The sequence below is a fragment of the Panthera uncia genome, chromosome D4, assembly GCF_023721935.1.
Source record: "Panthera uncia isolate 11264 chromosome D4, Puncia_PCG_1.0, whole genome shotgun sequence".
Lineage (NCBI taxonomy): Eukaryota > Metazoa > Chordata > Mammalia > Carnivora > Felidae > Panthera > Panthera uncia.
This window is the reverse complement of record NC_064807.1, coordinates 43,160,204-43,182,591: the sequence shown is the minus strand read 5'-3', so window position 1 is coordinate 43,182,591 and position 22,388 is coordinate 43,160,204. Positions and strand designations below refer to the sequence as shown.

The 22,388-nt window shown below is 43.3% G+C and overlaps 1 protein-coding gene across 3 annotated transcripts in view; it reads left to right on the top strand.

Annotated features, from left to right (window-relative positions):
* The window catches only part of SLC24A2 (solute carrier family 24 member 2), a 242,052-nt gene that overhangs the window by 188,230 nt on the left and 31,434 nt on the right, over positions 1–22,388 (top strand). For all 3 annotated transcript variants that reach the window (XM_049635150.1, XM_049635159.1, XM_049635166.1), the window contains 2 exons: positions 7,852–7,950; positions 11,521–11,639. In XM_049635150.1, coding sequence (XP_049491107.1) covers positions 7,852–7,950; positions 11,521–11,639 — 218 coding nt within the window. The remainder of the gene's footprint in view (positions 1–7,851; positions 7,951–11,520; positions 11,640–22,388) is intronic.

Genomic DNA, 22,388 nt, shown 5'->3' with positions numbered 1-22,388 from the left:
GTGTGACACCTAAGTGTCACTCTCAGGAGTCCTGGAAAATCAGTTTGGACTGGGATGAAGAATATCAGATGCACCGAGAGACCCAGTCATGTGGAGGCAAAAGTAGCCAAGGGTGGATTCAGTGGAGCAATGCTGACAAAGGCCGGGCGCATGGTGAAGAGGTGAGCAAAGGAGCCCCGGGGACCCAGAGGTACCAGCGTAGGCTGACCTCTCCAGAGGCTTGGCTGTGAAGGGAAGGCAAGTGAGGGCAGTGCCAGCAAGAAGCCTCAAATCAAGAGAAAGGTTCCCAGTGGAGAGACTTTAACCATGATTATATGCTGAGGGGAAAAGGAAGGACTGAAGAGTCATAGCGAGTGAGTAGGCAAAGGCACTACAGAGTCAAGGAACTGGAATAAAGGACAAAAATCTCAATCTTTAAGATATCAACTTTTGAAAAGCATTGGAAATCTTCCAAAATATTTATGAAAGCATTCCATATTTCCACTGATAAGGTGACCCTGCTAGGGGAGTTGATAGGATCAGTTCATATGCGGACAGATCCATTCTTTACAGTTGATTCCAAAGGTCATTCTTCTGGAAAATCATTTTTTAAAGCCTTAATAAGGAAATCTGGCTGCTTCATTTCATTGTATGATGGCCAGCCGTTGAGATACAATTATGTATATATTCTCATTAATTACAGAAACTAGTCCTATGATTAGATCTATAAAAATAACTACAACCAAATTATGTTGATTACCTTATTATATGGTTCATTCACAGAATATTTACTAAAGACATTTTACAAAATACTTTATTACAATACTAGTTTAATTTCCATTATCAATGTAGTCATAACAACCAGTTTTACATGATGCTTCACAAAAATTAGAAAAAATGATTTAGAGGTGTGCTTCAAAAATAAATTTAAGAATAAATAAACTCTATGTTCTTGGCATTTTTGCTTAAGATGAAAAATTTTGTAATGTTTTCCTTTTAAGAATAAAAATCAGGGTGCCCCTGGCTGGCTCAGTCATTAGAGCATGTGACTCTTGATCTCAAGATCATGAGTTCAAGCCCCATTTTGGGCATAGAGCTTACTTTTAAAAAGAAAAGAAAGAAAAGAATAAAAATCAGTCCAGATCCTGTGAGGTGAATAATCTGCTCCATGAGGACAGTTTGTAGAATGGAAGAGGAGTTTATTCCTTCAAGCTGCTGAGTGGTATCTTGTATCTTGGAACTTTCCCTATTCTCTGAGTTTCCATACCCTTCTGAGAAGGCCCCCACCATCATGAATCTTAAGTCCTTGTTTTTTGTCTCTCTGTCTCCAGGCTGTGACTCTACAAGGGCACCAGCTAGATTTATCTTATTCACCAAACACTGCCTGGTACATAGCACGGGTCTGGTTCATATTTACAGAGTGGATGATTGTTTGTGATCCGTACTCACTTGAAAGCAAAGCTCACATTCCTAAGAGGGCTGATGTAGGGAGAACTTCACTGGAATTCAGTGAGTGCATACACTGTGCCAAGCATCATTCTAAAATGCTTGTTGAGGGATAAAAGATGGTGAGAGAAGGTCCCTTCCCCAGAGCAACCTGCTATCTGATGGGAAAGCAGACATGTTGAGCAGCCAACTGAAAGAAATAAGCACTACGATGAGGTATAATCAAAGTGCCATGCGAATGATGGATTTCCACTTGGGAAGGGGGGTGTGAATATCATTAGATACCTTCGGGTTGGGCCTTCAGTGAGGCCTTAACAAATGAGAAGCATTTTAATGAACAAGGAGGAGCCAAAGCCCCTTTTTCAACCTTCTGTGCCTTCTTCTGTGCTCTCTGTACCTCCTCTGTGTCGCACAGGCCCCTCTCAGCACCTACTTTGCCAGCCCTGGTGATGTGCAGAAAGAGGATGACTGGCATGCCCCTGGACTGTGGACACCTAGTCCACCCCATTTTCTCCTATTTACCTTCAGAAAGTTCCTGGGATTCCACATGTAGACTCAGTCCCACTGGGGCCTTGGGTTTGCATAGACCTGGAAGGATTTACTTTGGGTCATTAGCCAACAAGAAACATATTAAGGAGTGGTTGCCTCAACTGCTTGCCTGGAAACCCAAACACAATGATTTATCAAGCCCTACAGGGCTCTGGGGATGCCATAGGGAACAAAACCAATGGAAAGCCCTCCCCTCATGGAGCTTGGCTGCTAATGGAAAGCAACAGATAATCAATAGTAATGATGATATAGTATATTAGATGGCGATAAATATTTTAGAGAAAACAAGCTGGGAATAGGAAGTGCTGGAGAGAGAGAGGCTGCAATTTTAAATAGGCTGCTCAGAGAAGCCTCTGAGAAGGTGAGATTTGAAGAAATACTTGAAGGAGTTGAGAGAGTGAACTCAATGGATCTCTGGGGGAAGAACATTCCAGGTAGAGGGACCAGCAAATGCCATGGCTCTGAGGTGGGACACCAAGGAGGCCAGCATGGCTGGAGCAGAGTGAGACTGGAGAGAGGGAAAGGATGAGGCAGGGCAGCCTAGGTGGCTAAACCTCCTTACAGGTCCTTGTAACGACCTTGACTTTCACCTTGACCTGGAGAGCCACTGCAGGATTTTGTCCAGAGGAGTGACATGATCTGATTGATCACGAAGGATACCAGGATGAGACCGGCCTGGGAGACTGGTTAGTAGACCAGCAAGGTCATTGCTGAGACCAGGAGGGGAGGAAGGAGAAGTGGCCAGATTCTGAAATATTTTGGAAGTAGAGATACCAGATTTGCTGATAGATCGCATGTGGGCTGCGAGAGAAAGAGAGAAGCCCAGGATAGCCCCAAGGTCAGTGTTTGCTTATTGCCACATCAGTTTCATGGCATCCCTCCTCAGAGTGACGATGGCCTCTCTGACTTGAGTCTGTGATTCCAGAGGGAAAAAAAGGCAACGAATAAACAGGAGGAACATTCAGCTGCACTTTTGCTTTTTAAGCTACCTGCCAAGTCGTAAACTTCAAAGACAGAGATAGGAAAGGCAGAACTGAAAACACAAAAATAGATTTCAAAACACTGTGTTCAAGTTTTGCCTTCTGTTTCATTTTTTTCTTTTCTTCTCCCAAACCAAGGTCTGTTCACTGAAGTGTGTGTGGCTGCTCCCATTTGCATCTATATATCTCTTTTGTCCCATCTCTTCTGCGTTGCTGATGCTCAGAATGTTCCGTAGGAGCCAGGACCTAATTGATCACCAACCCCGAGGGTTCTTTTGTAACACCGCCTATTACAGGCTTGGTGAGAAAGAGGTGAAGGAATTTCCTGGGACTGTTTTGATTAACAGCTGAACAGAAATGAAATCCATTGCTGTGCAGCTTGGGGCTTCTCTTTCACGTCTGGGTGATAGGGTCAAGGATTTTGATTCCTGATTGGTTTTCCAAACTTGTTCTTATTCACATTAGGGCCTTACACTCTGATCTTTTCTTCTGCTCTTCCCTGCCACCCCCTCAACACACACTCCCCTGCGGATATTCAGCTGGTATTCTTTTGCAAACTTCAGGACAGGCTAAACTATATTAAAACTGTGTACTAGGTTTTGACGTAGGTGCCTCACGATTTGAACAGAGTTTGCTATTTCTGAGATTTTAAGTATACAAATATCTGTCGCTGTGTAAAAATACAACACTTCGAGGCTTTACACTACAACAGAGTGTATTTTTTAAGGTTGCCTTAAAACATGTAAAAAATCACTCCTGCCCTCACTTTGAAAAGTACCCCAAAATGTCTTCATTCTTCATCCCCAGGCACGGGGCTGCAGTTGTTTCTGACATCTGTCCCTCTGTGTCAACCCTAACGCCAGCGTGAAGTCCATGCGTCAAATAGTTTATGGAAGTGGCCCCCTTACTGCCAAGGTCTCCTGCACCAGAGGCTGCTAAACATGAACTCTGTTGTGAATATCTCTTTTTCTTCTCAGTACTTAATCAGAAGGATGTCCTATCATTCCTCTCCATAATAATAACCATTTCGGAGTGACAATTCCTTTACTGTATATCAGAGCCCATCTAAACACCTGATGCATATTAACGCATTGAGCCTTCCAACAGCTGTATGAGAAGGGTGTTCTTATTATCCCTGTTTTAAAATTCTGAGCCTGAGACACAGGAGGTAATACCCTTGTGCACCGGAAAGGTCTTGGAGCACACAGATCCATTGTGCAGCCGTAATTCCTTGCCTGCACTCTGTCCCCACAGGTGATGGGAGAAGACTGATCATCATCTTTCCATTTTGAGATTGCAAGGATATCAGTGTTTAAGACACACAATGTCAGCTCTGTCACCTTGACCTTCTCCATCTCAGGAAGATGTAAAGTGATCCTTTTCCTAATTGGTTTGGAACTGACTCGGGAGGCCTCACTGAAACCTGAACACCAATCCAAGTAGGCTTAGATGTCAGGGAGGGTGTAGCTAATTCTCCAGACTCACATGTCTGGACTGATAGAGAAGATGCCAGCACTTCTCCGAAGGCAGCTCAGGGCCCTGTCACCTTGACCCTGTGGTTTTCGTTACTTTTTCTTTTTCCTCTTATTTACAGATTTCTTCTGATGCCACACGTCATGATAAGCCCCTTGCACATTCTCACTTAAGCTTTGCATCAGACTCATGAGCCAGTACCGTAGGAATCCCTGTTTAACAGATGGAATCCCTGTTTAACTCACCCAGCAGAGCCAGTGAAAGAGGCAGGGCTTAAACCCAGATCCACCTTTGAACCCAGTCATGTCCAAAATTGAACCACAATACTGTGCTGTCCCACACACACACAGACACACACACACACACCCTACTGGGTGTTCTGCCCAGCTTGTGGCTTCAGGCTAAACAGGTCCAGAACGCGCCATGCCTTCCTACCCCGAGGCCCAGAGGGTCTTTGAGAATCACTGCTTCTGCGCTGGCTTCTGCCCCAGAGACCTCATGCTTTCTCTTGTCTGGCTAGCCATCCTCACATCTGTTCTCAGGGGGTGCCCTGTGGCAATCCCTGGCATGTCCATTGGGCTAAAATGGGCATGCCTGGCTTTGTCAGGCTCTGCCCCACCACCCTCCAGGAGCACACCTGTGTGTTGAATTCCGAAGGTGGCATTTCACTGCTGCTTTTCTCGAAAGGACTCTTGGAGGGAAAATCCTTTTAGGCCACTGAGCAGCCATTGTCAGCACTGGGAATGCAGAATGGTAATCAGGTCATGCTAACTGGGACGAAGGTTGAATTTCAAAAGTTGCAGAGGTGAGTGGGAAGGAGAGATCCCAGCCAGCCTCTGCAGCTTTGTCCTGTTGCCCCTAGGGCTAAGCCCCAAGAGAACAAATAGAGCTAATCCCTCCCACCTTTCAGAAGCTTAGAAAGTCCCAAGTGCTGCTGCAGTGGGAAAAGTAGAAACACACTCTCTATCTCTAGAAAGCCCTCGCTGACCTGTAAAAACGTTCAGGACCCTATGAAATCCCAAGTCTAGAGTCATTTCCTACCCTATGCTCCTAGCCTCCCTTTAGAGGATTTGGGAAACCCAGCCCATGAGTGGCTGTGGCCAACACTGTGGCCAAACCCTTCCATGCTTTTGGGTCCCTTTTACTATCATTTCTCCCTGGTATACATCTAAGCTCTGAAAAATACTCATGTAACCACAAACAAGATGTGATTAGCTGTTTTCTATCAAATAGTTTCTCTGCCATGATTCATGACTTTGGGGCATTCCTGGGGTCGGGTTATTTCAGATTATGTTCCCACAGGTTTATTTGTCTCTTCTTCTGAATGTTTCCTGCTTTCTTACTATTTTTTTAAGTAATTTTTAAACAGCAGTATTTGATCCTTTTCATCTCACAGAGATCCAGGAGGTTCTAAATTCAAAGAATGACCCTGAAACCACTGAACGGTTTGATTAGTAAGAGCATTCTCTCCTATAATGTTTCAGAATTTGCCTTTTCCATCTCCTGAACTTTTTAGCAAATGATGTGAGGACATCTTGGAATTGTCTTCCACGAGAAGTACCACTCTTCAGGCTTAAGGCTGCAGAGTATGGACAGCCACGCTTCATTATTTGTCTCATCTTCAGATGAGCCGAGGTTTGGCAGCCAGGACAGTGGCTCACATCAACGCTGCCTCAGCAACGTCTAGGCAATCACAGCCCCCTGCCTACCTCCTCCCTCCTTCCTCTTCTCATTTTCATTCCTTTCTTAGTCCCTTTTGCCTCCTCCTTCCCCTCGTCCCCAGGCTTTCTTTTCTTCCCCCTTTTCTTCTCAGAATTTCTCTCAGAAACTAAATAGAAACAGCCAAATTCAAAACACCTTTCAGCGTGGTGAACCTAACGCTCACCTTCAACATCCCTCAAGGATGGACGTCATGCCTATCACCTCCTCCTTTTTTCTCATTCTTTCTGAAGCCCAAGCCACATCCTAACCTACTTTGTTCTGTGTAATGGTTCCTTTCCTATTTCCTTCGAGAGGGTGCGCTCTGGTGCACATTCATTGCCTACACTGAGGCACTCTCATCCTAGAGACTGCCTTTGCAGTAGCAAGGTGTCTAGGCCTATGACTGATGGAACTTGGAAGCAGAAAGGGCTCCATACTGTGTCACCTTCCCCATTGGCATCAGCTGATCCCACTCTAGTTTACGGCTTCTGTCACCACCACCCCCCCCCCCCAGTGACGCAAGTCACTACTTTGGCGACACCCCATGATTTCCATCCTTGAGGAAGGGAGGCTAAGTGGATGCCAACCTGCCATGGCCCATCCTAGGAAAAGAGACTCTAGAAGAGAAACATTTGGGTTTTGCTTGGGTTTGGTTCACTTTTTGGTCTGAGTAGAGAAGTAAAATGATATCTTCTGCAATACGCTGCTAGAGAATCCAGCCAACGCAAATGCCTACTGAGAAAATTGTAGAGGTTGTGGTGTATTGAAGGACTCATCATATCTGAATCTAGGCAATAACCAGTCAGTTTAAAATGAGGCTCCTTTGTGCCTTGAATGTTCTGGGGGGGGGGGGGGGACGGGAATCAAGGACTAAAAGAGAATGTACTATGTTTCACTAATCTCTACATTTTTTGCATGCTTTTTGTTTCCTGTGCTTGTTGCATGCATTTAACCATTAACTATGTCAATAATGGAGAAGAAATTAAGTGTTATTCTTGTGGTATAGTCTGTTTTAAATGACTGTTTTGAGAATTTTGAGTGTTTTTTCCAGCACCTTTCCCTAAACATCCCATCACTGACAGACATTACTTGCTCTGCTCAGTTGATCATTCTTTGCCCTGAATCCCCAGATGGAATCTGTTGCCTCCTTGATGCTTTAATCGCAGCTGACTCAGCTCATTCAGAAAGCTGGGATGCATGCTCCCAACTCATTTAGACTCTTCAATGTTAATTAAGATAGATGGTTGAACAACTCAAAGGACCCTTGGGCTTGGATTTCCATTGTCACAAGCCAATTCTGAGATGATCATTTAATTCCAGAGTAATGGTTGTGTCTCCAGAGCATCTCTGTGTCTTTGGAGTTGTTTTGGATCTCAGCAGGAGGGGGAGTTTTAGTGCTGATTGGTGCCTTCATTTATTTTGTAAACAATTGGAAGGGAGGGAAAGAGGTCCGAGTCAAACCTCCCGACTATGGTCTGGGAGCTTGAGATTCTCAAGCTGGGAGCTTGAGATTTGGGCTAAAGAATCCACAAAGGTAAGAAAGTACCCTTCCTGTAGGGCATAGGGCATTTGGGTTGAGCAGAAAGTTGTGGTCGCTGCTATCGTGCAGCATAACTGAGGAAGCCACATGCGTGTTGCACCAATGCTTCGCCATTTTCCACAAGCCCCTCTCTTTGTCTTCCTCCTCACTGTGTCTCCTTTCCACTGCTTTCTCTTGCTTCAGGGAGGTTCAGAGAAAAGGCTTCTATTCTCCACAAGATCGCCAAGAAGAAATGCCAGGTGGATGAGAACGAGAGGCAGAATGGGGCTGCCAATCACGTGGGTGAGTGCAGAGAAACTTCATCCCATGCCTTTTCTGGAGTGCATGGAGGGGAACAGAGATGGAGGACCCAGCATGGGCACCCTTGACTTAGTGCAGATGTGCAGCCCTGCAGCTCAGCCCATTCCTGGGTGTCAGGAAGAGCCCATTTCCCATGCAGGGTACAGGACATGAATGGATGCACTGTGTCACCTGCACTAGGGGACTCCAAAAAGAGTAAATGATTCTATGAGGAACCAAAGTAAAATCAGCTTCTATCCAGGCATTTCCCTTGAAGAGTAGAAAATCACTTCATTTCAGGAATTCCATATAAAGAGGATACACACACACACACACAAACACACACACACATACACACAGACACACACACACATACACACACACCTGTCATTTAATGTTTAACAAAAGGTGAAATTCTCCTTTCTGAAATTCTTGCCTGGTAACCAGATACTTACACTGTATACTTCTGATCTTGCCTACCCCACACCCACTAAGTTACCAGATGGTTCACTTGGTCACCCCTAAACTGAGTGACAGGGTCCCTATGAGACAGCCCCACCTCTTCTTTCTTAAGAATTCGGCAATACTAGCCCAGGTCTTTTTTGGCTGACTTTTTTCTGAGCACCTGTGTGACCAGATCGTGACACTCAGACATCTTATTTTAACTTGGAACATGATGTTCCTCCTCTCCTGTCTGCAGCTATAATATAACTCACTAATTCCAAATTCAAACTAAATTTAACCTAATCTGTATCTATGCTACAAACGATGCTATTGCCCAAGAAACTGCAGTTATCTGCAGACAAAATTCAGCAGTGTTGCACTCAAAATATATAACATTCCTTAGAAAAGTTTCTGCCTCCCCTGTTATCCTGACTTCTAGCTCCGGGAAAATCTTTGGCCAAGAAACAGTTAAGATTCCATTGGGTATGAAAAGATAAACTTGGGGACGCCTGGGTGGCTCAGTCAGTTAAGTGTCTGACTTCGGCTCAGGTCACGATCTCACGGTCCGTGGGTTTAAACCCTGTATCAGGCTCCGTGCTGATAGCTCATAGCCTGGAGCCTGCTTCAGATTCTGTGTCTCCCTCTCTCTCTGTCCCTCCCCTGCTCATGCTCGCTCTCTCTCTCTCTCTCTCTCAAAAATAAATTAAAAAACATTAAAAAGAAAAGATAAACTTGAAGGGAATAAGCTGAGTTGTTAAATGTCATGTGCAGGAGGTTTTCTCCTTACCTGTTCATGTCTGTTCTCAGACATCTTACTTCCTCTTTGGGACCTGATAATCCCATGTTAGCCGCGGTCAGGTTTGGCCATTGCAGGCTGGTCTTAAAGTTGTTTCACTTCAACCAATAGATACCCCAAAGCCCAGTTTCAATATTTCCTGAGGTTTTAGTATTTGGTATTTTTAATAACTGGACCAAGCATATTGGGATTAACCGGCAGGGTCACACACAGCAGAACATCACGTACACAACACTGTCACTATTAAAAACATGGAAAGTTGAAATAAATTTGAGTGTCTGTGGCTTTCCATGTTTAAATATATTTGTGCCTCTGGGGGCATCTGGGTGGCTCAGGTGGTTAAGCGTCTGACTCTTGGTTCTGGCTCAGGTCACGATCTCCTGGTTCGTGAGTTTGAGACCGCGTTGGGCTCCATGCTGACAGTGCCAAGCCTGCTTGGAATTCTCTCTCTCCCTCTCCCTCTCCCCCCCTCCCCTGCTCGCTCTCTCTGTCTCTCCCCACAAGTAAATAAATAAACTTAATTAAAAACGATTTATGCCTCTGTATTCCACAACTGAGTACGTGAATAAACAAACACTTCCCCGTGATTTCCGAAATTTGGCCACTTCAAAGTCAATAGTTTTTATGTGACGACGAAAATATCTTCCAGCGGAAGTTACTACGGGGAAAAAAAAAACATTCTGACACTCTGTGAGCAGTCTGGTGCTGCTCGGATCTGATGCTGATGAGCATTACGATATTCCTGGCAACCTGGCGTTGAACCACACAGCCTCATTGTCTCCTGAAATCCGAGAATTACCCAGCGCAGCCAGGGGGCCTAAACACCTTTATACTTCCCTCCCGCTGAAGTCATTGGCAGACCTTGGTAGCACCTGATGACAGATCACCTGAGGTGCTCCTCTGAGCCCGGAAAAAATAAATCTTGTAGCGCAAGGCAGCTACTGTGATAACGATCAGATGGTTCACCCGCCTCTGTTCCAGCACTGTGCTAAGTGCTTTTTATGCATTTTTTAATTCAATTTTTATAGGCGTATCCTTTCATTGCATTGTTGTCAGTAGTCACGGTGTTAGTACATCACTCCGGTTTCACAGACGAGGAAGCTAAATTGCAGAGAAGTTAAATTACTCGCTAAGGGTCCCATAGCATGAGCAGTAGAGCCAGAGTACGAACCTGGGCCGGCCTGTGATGTCCAGCGTCCCAGAGTCCAGTGACCCCGAAGTCACTTCTCAACTCCCAGAGGAAAACTGGAATCTGTGCTTTGTGACCTGCGGCTTAATGCTAACGAGACGTTACCTCTCGCTTAGGAATGACCGACTTTGGCCTCTGTGTCCTGTTCAGCTTCCTCTTGCCTTGCTTGCGATAGGATGCCCAGGTGGGGAACGTGCTGAGTCGCATTCTGCTGGCTTTTTCAGAAGGCCAGGCTCTTGACCCTACCCCCACCACCTAGACTTCAGCAGAGCTGTGCACTCCCAGAGCCTAGAGAATTAGAGCCAGAAGCAGTGGGCCTTAAGGTCAACCGGTGGAACCCCCTCGGTTTTTTTTTTATTTAAAAATTTTTTTTTAATTTTTTTTTAATGTTTATTTATTTTTGAGAGAGAGAGTCAGAGCATGAGCAGGAGAGGGGCAGACAAAGAGGGAGACACAGAATCAGAAGCAGGCTCCAGGCTCTGAGCCGTCAGCATAGAGCCCGATGCAGGGCTTGAACCCACAAACCATGAGATCGTGACCTGAGCCGAAGTCGGACGCTTAACCAGCTGAGCCACCCAGGCACCCCTGAACTCCCTCATTTTACAGATAAGGTTCCTGAAACCTGGTGGAAGGGGGAGACTTGCCTAAAATGGCAGCCCGATAGTGGTGGAACAGAGCCTAGAACCCAAGTCTCCTGGGGCCCTAGCCAATAAAATACCCCTTACAGAATGTAATACAAAAGAAAAGAGCCTGTTGTTAAAAATATATAGGAGGGGTGTGGTCTTGGGTATAAATAGTACTGTGTAGACTGAGCATGGTTTTGGTGAAAAAAATGTCTGTGTTCATGTTCTTGAATGGCTACTTGGTGAATTTGCCTAGTCTAGAGAATGCACACCATGGGAACTGAAAGGGCACTCAAGATGTCAGGCCAGAGTAAGCCAGAGAGCTACTAAAGAGAGGAAGAACACTGATTTGCTAAAAGATGTTGGGGAGAATGGGAAAAATCCTCTGTCATTTGGCACAACCCTAACCCCAGGCCTCACCACCCCTCTGGCCCGACATTATAGGATGTTCTTTCCCATGTGGCTCTTACCCCCTATTGACTCCATTTGCTTTCTTTGTGTGTGTCTGAATTATATCACAGAAAAAATCGAGCTCCCAAACAGCACCAGCACAGAGGTTGAAATGACACCAACCAGTGATGCTTCAGAACCTGTGCAGAATGGAAATCTCTCCCACACCATGGAAGCCGCAGAAGCCCAGGTATGGCTTTTTTCCATTGGTCTTCTGGGCCACTGCTCCTGCTGCTGCCTTAATGTAGACGCACAGGCCCCACGCTCTCCTCGGAGGCCCAAGCTCCTGACAGGGCGGATATCAGACAGAATCATTTCTCTTTGAGTGTATTTCTCAGTACCAGCAAAGGGCCCCACCTGTGTCAAGCTCTTGGTTTATTGAATGAACACATATGTTATCTAAGCCACTGTTTCTCAGAGTGAGAGTGGCGGCCTCATACATTTAATCTCCTGGAGGTAAAAATGCAGATGAAACAGAAATTGGGGAAACAGCACCCAGGTATCAGCATTTTTAACTCACTTCCCAGGTGATTCTTAATAAATGATAAGGTCTGATGGCTGTTGCAGTCTAATCCTTTCTCTGTGTCTTTAAGATCAAAGTTCAGTAACAGGGAAACTACAGCCATCATGCCTCGGTTAACCCTCTTTGACCTTCCCTGTCTCTGCAATGGAAATTAACCAATACTCTGGCCCATTCCACCACAGATTTGGTACTAGGCACTTTACATATGATACGGCCTTTCAGCGTCACAGCTGAAGGTATAGGCCTTCACGGTCTTCATTTTACACTTGAGGAAGCTAAGGCTTGACAAGATGAACTGGTTAATCAGTGTTACCTAGCTAATAGGTGGGTAGTTGAGCTGAGATTCAATCTCAGGACCGTCTAAATACAGCGTCTGCACAAATTCCACCCCGAGGCACTGCTTCTGGACCCCAGTGATTCACAAAAGTAAACAGAACCACCCAGAAGTAAATGATGCTTGCCAGATTTCTGGCTCTCATCCTCATCAAGTGAATCAGAATTTCTAAGGCAGAGAGCCCCAACTCCCATTTTAATCAGGCACCCTAGATCAGCGGTTCACAAACTCAGATGTGTTTACAAAGCTCCTGGGGGATCATATTAAAATGCAGCTTGTGATTTGTCAGGTCTGGAGTGGTCCTGGAGTTTGCAATTCTAACGAGTCCCCTGGTGATTCTGCTGCTGCTGGTGCAAGGGCCACACTTTGAATAGCACTGCTCTAAAGTTTGTGACCTACTTCTCTAGATAGAATTTTCGCAATGAGCTGAAAAGTTACACAGTGCCCACAAATAGAAGCCAGACTACAACAAATCTATTTCAGCATTCTCTCCTCCTTTATACCAGGATACACTCTGTAATGGAGCCTGTTCCGGGGGGGGGGGGGGGGGGGGCTAATTTTGCCTGTTGCCCTTATTCCCTGAAAGAATATGCAAGAAAAGTCTCTTCACTTAATGGAAAGGGTAAAGATGTTGGGCACCATTTCATATACCTATTGGTCATTTGTATGTGTTCTTTGGAAAAATACCTAATTCAGGTCCTTTGCCCATTTTTTAATCAGGTTTTTTTTTGTTTTTTTTTTTTTTGCTATTGAGTTGTAGGGGTTCTAATATCCAAAATATATCATTAGCCCCTTATCAGATATAGGGCTTGCAAATATTTTCTCTCATTCCATACATTGCCTTTCATTCTGTCGATGACTTCCTTTGTTGCGCTTTTCACAAGATATTCATATATCAAATGACCATGTCATACACCTTAAATAGATACCATTTTTTTCTGTCGGTTACACTTCAGTAAAGCTGGAAAAGAAGTAACTAAAGAAATGATAAAGAAATGGAGCTCCTTCTGCCCTGTCTCATCTGCCTTCTAGGCTCTCGCCCTTCTGTCCACAGCCCTGTGGTCCCTCCGCATTAGCTCAAGGGTAAGCTAGCGGAGCAGCTTACATCCACATGGATAAGCAGCGTGTGGCAGTGGGAGGCAGGCCCCAAGGACATCTGGCTGCCCTTGGGGATGGCACTGTCACAGGTGTGCCGAGGGCAGCGTAGCAATCGTGCCTCTCCATCTGGCTGGCAGAGGGACATCTGTGACCCCCACGAGGAAGCACCTTGCTATAGGGGAGAGAGAGAGAGCCCCACCTGACCCCTCTCTGAGTAGAGCTGTGCCCCCAGGTGTCACGCAGGGAAACAGGACAGATTTGTGTACCACCTCAAGGGCAAGCAGACCTCCAAAGGGCCACCCCACCAGCTGGCTGCAGGTTGCAGATTCACCAGGAGCGTGTTACCTCATCCACAAGTTACAGATAATAATGGTGCCAGCCTCGTTTGGGTTATTAGGAGAGTTACATAAGATAATGTATGTAAAGCGCTTAGCACAGAGCTAAATGCTGCTATTTATGTTGTTACGTGCCCATACTTACCACATAAATCCCATCCAAGGTGTTCCTTCCCTGAAGGAACTCATTTAGGTAAAATGAAAATGTAATACATATAAATAGATATAGATGGATATAGATGAACACACACACACACACATAAACGTATGTAGACACACACACACACACACATATAATGTTTGGGGGCATTTAGGATATAATAAATAAATGAACATTTGTGGTAAGTAATTATAGCCCAGGGTGATCACGGAGCTCTGTACTGAGGGCTCTGGGAACCTGCCGGAGGAAGAAGGTGACACTAACAAGGGAAAGTGTAAAAGCTTCATGGAGGAGGTAACATTTGACTATATTGATGGGTGCATAGAAGTTTGTTGCTCAGAGAAGGAGATGATAACAAGTGCAAAGGTGTAAAATCTGAAGAGGGAAGCTCATGTTTAGTGATTGGTGAGAAAGCCGGTGGACCCGGGAACTGAAGTACAAGGTGAGTGAGGAGAGGTCCACTAGGAGAGGTAAATTGGGTAGAAATTCTTCAGCTGTTCAATCAGAAAATTTTCAGGTATCACCTCATATGTATCAGGCACTGTGCTGGGTTCCGGGGATGCCCACACCAGAGAATTTACAAATACAAACCAAGATATACTTATAGATGACCATAAGGGCCATGAAAAAAATAAAACATGGTGACGTGACGGAGGACTAGTAGAGGTTCCCTGTAGGTTGGGAGACAAGGGAGGACCTCACTAAGGAAGTGGCATTTGAACTGAGGCTGAACTCCAAGGAGGCAGCCAAGGAATCAGCACCCATGGGTGCTGGTGTGGCTGGTGAGTGGGAAGCAGAGGGAGCGAAAGAGGATGGTGGTGATGAGGTTGGACAGGAGAGCCAGGCAGAGCTGGCTCACCTTGTAGACCATGGTAAGGAAGTCGACTTCCTTCTAGGGCAGCAACACACCATTGGAGGTTCCCAGATGCGATCTGCACTTCTAAGAAATCCCTAGGGCTGCACTGCTGTGAGAAGAGTAGATTTGGGGCAAGAAGGTCATATGTCAATAGTGGAGTAAAGGGGTCGCTGCAGGAGTTGAGGCTCAGAGCTGATGGTGGCACGGACCAGTGCAGTAGACATGAAGGTGTGGAGAAATACATGAATTGTGAAGGGTATCGTAGGCACCGCCAAGCACTCTAGACTTTACCCTGTCGGGAGTGGGGAGCAACAGAGGGTTTAAAGGAAGCACTGACGGTGTCAGATTTGTATGATAGGACAGTGCTCTCAGGGTGGTCGGGAAGTGGCCAGAGTGAGGGAAGATTGGATATAGGGCAGCAAGGTAAGCATCTGTTAGTTCAAGGATCAGCAAACTACAGGTCCGTGGCCGAATCCGGCCTGCAGCCTTTTTTAATTCAACCCATGAGATAAGAATGCTTTTGCATTTTTAAAGGTTTTTTTGAAAAAGCACTAGCAGCATATGTGACAGAGACCATATGGACCACAGAGCCTAAAATATTTACTATCTGGCCCTTTACAGGAAAAGTTTGTGCCCCCCCCCCCAGACCATCTGCAGTCTTAAAAAAAAAAAGAAAGAAAGAAAGAAAGAAAGAAAGAAAGAAAGAGGAAGCTCTTCATGTATTGATAAGGAATGATCTTCAATATATGTTCAATGAAAAAGGCATAATGCCAAATCGTATCCAGTAGAGTGTATTTGTATGAGGGGGGAACAAAAGGACGGAAGTAACATAAGTTTTTTCTCGGGACACTGTTGAAAAAACTGGTCATGCTGACTACCTCTTAACCAGGGTCTGGGGGTGGGGGGGTGGGAGGGCAGATGAGGAGCCAGCGTGGCAGAGTCTTTTCAGTATGCAGCTTTCTGAAGCTTTTAAATTTTGAATCAGTTAACTGTATTCCCTATTCCAAAAAAAAGCAACAATAATAAAAATAATAATGGGTTGGGGCGCCTGGGTGGCGCAGTCGGTTAAGCGTCCGACTTCAGCCAGGTCACGATCTCGCGGTCCGTGAGTTCGAGCCCCGCGTCAGGCTCTGGGCTGATGGCTCGGAGCCTGGAGCCTGTTTCCGATTCTGTGTCTCCCTCTCTCTCTGCCCCTCCCCCGTTCATGCTCTGTCTCTCTCTGTCCCAAAAATAAATAAAAAACGTTGAAAAAAAAAATTTTTAAAAAAAAAAATAATAATGGGTTAAATTAAAACAGAATCAGTTTAATGGTTTGAGATGAGAGACCATGGAGACATCACATGAATTCAAATCCCTGATCTGCCTCTTACATGCTCTGTGACATTAGCCAAGTTACTTAACCTCTCTGTTCTCCATTTTCCTTCTCTGTGAAAGAAGGATCATAATCCTATTTCATAGCATTGTTGTGAGAATAGAATGCTCTTAGAACAGTTCTTGGCCCATAGAAAACACTGCCTGGGTGTTTGCCATTATTAGCAGTACTCCATATAACTCAAAAACTGGTATTATGTAGCCCAGGTGACAAGGCCTTAGACCAGGTGTTGGCTGTGGCGTGGATGGCAGGGGCTGGATTTGAGAGCCGTGTCTGTCGTGGAATTGAGAAGAACTGGTCACAGAGAGTGAACAAGAGAGGAAGGTGTAGATGATCCTGAGACTGCCAGCCTGGGAACTCTGGGTAAATGGGGTAAATTAAGGTCACGACTCCAGAAGCAGAATTAACGTGGGAAAACGGCTCAGGTCCCCCCAAAGCACAGCTTCACAGAAGCGAGTCGGTGCCTTTATTATGTCAGTTTCCTCTCTCCCAGTTGTATTTTTACCAAGCTACGTGAAGAATGAGGTGTGCATCCTGACTTTATTAATGGAAATTATGAGCCCCATGCATCATGTGCTCATTGCTGGTATTCTCCGGAGAGGTTAGCCTGTCTCGTGTAATTAACCTGCTGTTTAAAAATCCCTATTTACAAGTGAACTAATTTTACATTGACACCTCACTTCTGAGCGCTGTCTTCAGTGCAGACGTTACACTGGCAATGAAGAACATTTTAAAACCGTCTCTTTCACAGAGGAAGCCCCTCTGCGGGAGGTGTTTTGCTTCGTTCTTACGTTCTCTGGAACCCAGAAGTCATTTGACTTTTAAACGGCTTTTAGCGCTAATTATCTTCTCCCAGTGACTGCTGACACAGAACTGGTTTGAGCTGCCACGGGGAATTGACCAAGCTTCCAAATTTTCGGTGTTGGGAACGTATCCAGGCTTGAAAGACAATTCAAAGAAACAGTCTGTCCCGCCCAGAACCCGGCATTTTCTGCCGGGTTCTGGCAAAAATTAAAAAATTTTTAATTTTTTTTTAATTTTTTAATTTTTAATTTTTTAAATTAAATTTAAAAAATTTAATTTTAATTTTTTAAAATTAAAAAATTAAAAAAAATTTTAAAATTAAAAAATTAAAATTAAAATAATAATTTTGCCAACCTAGACGTGGCATAGGGTAGGCTTGCTGCATGAAACTGCCCTCCTTGCTGCGTCATGCTCCTCAAGGTGTGACACAGCAGACCCTTTAAATGTACACCCACAGGGAAGGGGGACATGGGGGGATGGCTTGCCAACTTCTTAGATTCCGAAATCTAAAACTCTAACTTTTTTTTATTGGGTCCGACGTGCTCAGGTATCGTGAGATGGTTTTTTACATGTTGCAGCTCTCATTTCGTTTTGCCTCTAAGATTTCTCTCTGTCCTTAAGAAAGTCAAAACTGTCCTTGCTTTCGTTAAAAGTTGTGCAGAAGATGCACCAGTGGGCAAACAGTTTTATAGAGGAAAATCACATTCTTGGAAAAAGAAGATGTAGACAGATAAAAAGACAGAGAATGTGGAAAATGCATGCTTTTCTTCTTACTTGCTTTCTGGAAACTTAAATATCCCCTTACTGTGTTCAGCCCTTCCTTTCTCCTTTCGGGAACTCAGCCCTGATTTATTTCTCCCCAGTCTAGCATTGGCCTTTACCTAAACTCAGGAGAGTTTTCAAGGTCTGCTTTCATAAAGCCTCACAGTGCTGATAAAAATGTTTCTGTATTATGTGACTAAGTAAAGAATGAGGAGGGAAGGATGATGAGACTGACTGGGATTTTAGATTTCTCTTAAAAAAATAAGAGAAAATGGCATAAAAATATCTCCTCTCCGCTAAATTTGGATCTTTGAGGGTGGTAAAACAAAAAAAAAAAAACAAAAAACACAGGCATCGTTATGAAGGCGCAGTTTGTTACATGTTGTTTTTGTTGTTCTATGATATTGGAGCTCCTTTGGGAGACTTCATGATAAATTTTGGTCAAAAAATGTTAGCTCTGATAGGGATTTCCAAGATTATTCAAGCAGATGGTACCTAGAATCCCCATGATGTCTTCCTAAAATATTACCCTTGGTTAGCAAACGTTTATGTTCTCAGCAGTAGTGAGGTTTAACGGAGGGTTTGTGAACCTCGAACCTTCCCGTTATTCAGAGAGCAAGTATCTTTTCTCGGTTACTAAGGTGTAACGGCAGGTTCGCCACTTTGAAAATTTTAGACTAGAATTTCCCGCTATATTGATGAGATAACTCAACCTCTTGGGACACGGTGAAACATAATAAGAGGATTCTGGCCCTCAAGAAATGGAGGCTTTTGGGTCACCTGCGTGGCTCAGTTAAGAGTCCAACTTCGACTCAGGTCATGATCTCGTGGTTTATAAATTCGAGCCCTGCGTCAGGCTCAGAGCCTAGAGCCTGCTTCCGATTCTTTGTGTCCCTCCCTCTCTGCCCCTCCCCTGCTTGTGTTCTCTCTCTCTCTCTCTCTCTCTCAAAAATAAACATTAAAAAAATAATAAAATAACAAAATAATAAATGGAGGCTTTGGTGGAAAGTGGGTATGTGTCTCTGTGCCTGATGCTACCAGAGCATGAGACAGTGCCAGGGGGAGATGCCAAGGCCCAAAAGTGAGAGAAAAAGAACATCCAAAGCTTCTCCACCTAACTGAACTTTTCAAGGCCCAAACCATGTTAGAACTATGATTGACTTAGAAAAGAAACTCATTAGTATCAGAGAAAACCCAATGCAAACTATTTTTTGAAAAAGTAAAAGTTAGGGGCCCCCAGGGGGCTCAGTGGGTTGAGCGTCCAACTCTTGATTTCGGCTCCAGTCATGATCTCAGGGTCATGGAATCGAGCCCCCCATCAGGCTCTATGTGCCTGCTTAAGATTCTCTCTCTCTCTGCCTCTGCCCCTTCTCCTCCACTCACACTCGCTCTCTCTCTAAAAGATAAAATAAATCATAATAAAGAATTTAATAACAATAAAATAAAATAATTTAAAAATAAAGTAAAAATTATAGTGTCTTAGCTAACAGACCTCACAGGAGCTCGTACCATTTCTGAAAATGATAACATTTTTTTTTTCCATCTATACATATATTTTCCTAAGGAAAAGTTGAGGTCCAGTTTGTATATCTGATGACCTGAGCAATATTTACCGATAGCTTAAGATGCACTCAAAGGCCTTTCAAACACATTTTAAAATGAAATAAAGATCAGACTCTAGTTTCTGACTAAATTTGAATATTGACAAAGAATTATATATTCACTGAGAATCTTACTGTTAATAAAACCATTTGTCATTGTGCTTTCTGAAGGAGTTTGAAGAATGTCTATTAATCATTCACATAAAACACATTAAGGGCTGACTATTAATAAAAAGGAAAAAACTCTATTACCTCCCTGGAAAAAAAATACTGACATTAATATTACTGTTCCTAGGAGTATTTCTAATCCATTTGATAATAAAATGATGAGAAGGATTTTTGAATTATTTTTTATGATTCTCTAGTAGCTTTTGTGTTGACAAATCTTTTATGATTTGTATTGGCAAGATTTACGAAGCCCATGCAAACTATACAAAAAAAAAAAAAAAACGATTTACAACAGCAATACAGAAAGAAATCCATCTTGTCTGTAAGTTGCACCTCAGAATTATTTGGGCAAAATGCAAAGCAAAGAAAAGCAATTGCATTTCGCCGGACTCTTCAGATGCTATTTTACATTGCAATAAAATGGTCTCTTGGCTTTCGGAAAACTTAGGTCTGGACAGCTTCATCACTCACAGCAAGAGACTTTGAATCCTTGATTTCAATTCAAAGTCATGTAGATTACGTTTTTTTCAGGTTGCCATTGCTGGGTAAAACCTTATCTTGTTTATAATATGCTAAATTTTTGATGCTTGGATTGTTGGGTTTTTTTTAATTTTTCCATCTATATGTAAAACAAACCATATGATGGTATTAGAAGGGGAATGAATTATTTCCTACCACTGGGTGGGCAGAGATTTATCACTTTTTAAAAATTTGTTTGCTACTTAAATGTTAGCTCTGTTGGTTCAGGGTGTCCACACAGAAGGCAACACAAATGTCTCAGATGGTGCATCCTTCCAAAAAGAGCTGCTTTGGACTTACCTCATTTTGACTTATCTCTTAGAAGATAGTGATAGAAACATAGAAGATAAAAAACAGATTTTATATATATATATATATATATATATATTACAAAGACATTGAGAAATTAAGAGAACAAAAGTAATTATTTTAAAGACTCAAAGAATGAGTGAAAAAAAGTAATTTCAAAATACACTCCAGCAGGTAGCACAATGATTTATTTCAAAACCAAAAAAAAAAAAAAACCAAAAATGAGATATTTTGAAAAGATAAATATTCATGCGGTCAGTGTATTTAAGTCTGCTTGGGCTACCATAACAAACTATCATAGACTGGGTGGCTTAAAGCATAGAAATTTATTTTCTCACAGTTCTGGAGGCTCTCAGTCTAAGATCAAGGTTCTGGCCAGCTCACTTTCTGGCGAGGGCTCTCTTCCTGGCTGCCTCCTCCCTACGTCCTCATATGGCCTTTCTTTGTACACATTAGGTGGGACAGGGGGACCCTCTGATGTCTCTTCCTACAAGGACATTAATTCTGTTAGATCAGGGGCCCACTCTTTCAACCTCATGTAGCCTTAAGTATTTCCTTCAAGATCCTATCTCCAAATACTGCAACACTGGGGGTTAGGGCTTCAACATAGGAATTTTGAAGGGACACAAACATTCTGTCCATTATTAACAGTCAGTAAGGACTCATCTTCGAGTTGAGTAAATAAGTTTTTTCCAAATGTAGCTCTCTGGTTTTCCATTACTGGGATCTAACGGGGTTTTTTTCTTCCAGACTCTCCTGTTTTCATTCCCTTTTCAAAGAGAAAATCTAGCAAATGGCAAGTGAGGTCTTCTTTAGCCATAGAGCCCTTAGCTGACCCATCCCAGAACTCTGAGTTTGCTTTCAAGATGACTCACAACACACCTTGCTTGGCAAAGCCTGAGCTATGGCTCTGGTATCCCCCAAATTTATTTTTTCTTATGTCGCCTAGAGATTTTGAGTACAGATTTTTGGGTCTATGAAACCAAAATGATCCACAACCCAGTAGTAAATATTTTTATAGGCCGATCTTTTTAATATGCCTATTTCAAGCATGATGTTCTGTTTCTGTAATAGATACAATGAAGGCCCCTGGTATGCTGACCACACTAATTGACCAATGAATTTAGGGGAAAATGGAGATGAGAATCCCTTACTGTCCCTGAGCCAGCTGGTATTTATGGGTGGGAGTTTATAAGAAATTTCTATTTCTATTTCGCCTACCTAGGCTATGGCATTTTGTTATGGCAGCCAAAGCAGACTAATACACTAACTATATGGGAGGATTTATCTTTTTTAAATATATCATTTTTTAATAGATTGCCTTTGTAAAGCACTGGTATGATTTGAGCTTACAAAATGGAGCACACTCTATAGAACATTTCTTGGGAGGCACCTTCTACTTGCCCAATAGTTGTTGATTTCAAAGACTTTCACGGTATTAAAATGTGACTGCATTTTTGGCAATTTTACCTTTGAGAGTTCCAACTCTGCTATTGTTTTTAGCTCTTCACAAAACACAGAATCAAGGTGTCACAATATTATGAGTCTTGCCATCTGCTTGGAAGCTTTGTTTCTGATAGAAAGTCTCCTTACAGCCTACCTACTAAAATAAAATCACATTTTCTCTGTAGAGCTGTGGAATTTTCCCTTTCATCCTGTTTATAAAGGCCTTCTATTCATTCATCTTACCTAACAGGAAAATAGATTCGATTGTTGACATCACTACAGTCAAGGAACACTCAATAAATGTTGGATGAATGCATAGCTGGAGGAACAAAATTATTTGACTTTCACATCAAATAATCGATTTATAGAATTTTATTGCTGGAAGTATCATAACTCCCTTAGTCAAACTTCTTTCTCCTAGATGCCTTTGAAGAAATTATTTTCCTAAGCATTTATTAAAAGTAATAATAATAACCAACATTTATTGAGTGTTTACTGTATGCCAACCACTGTTTTAGGTAACTTTCATAATGATCTCAGTTAATTTTAGAACAGCGATAATGTTGTAAAAGCATGTTCTGGAGCAGAAGTGGGTCTTCTTTACCTATTAATCCCTTCTCCAGCAATTTCCTTCATTAGGTAAAGGCCCTTT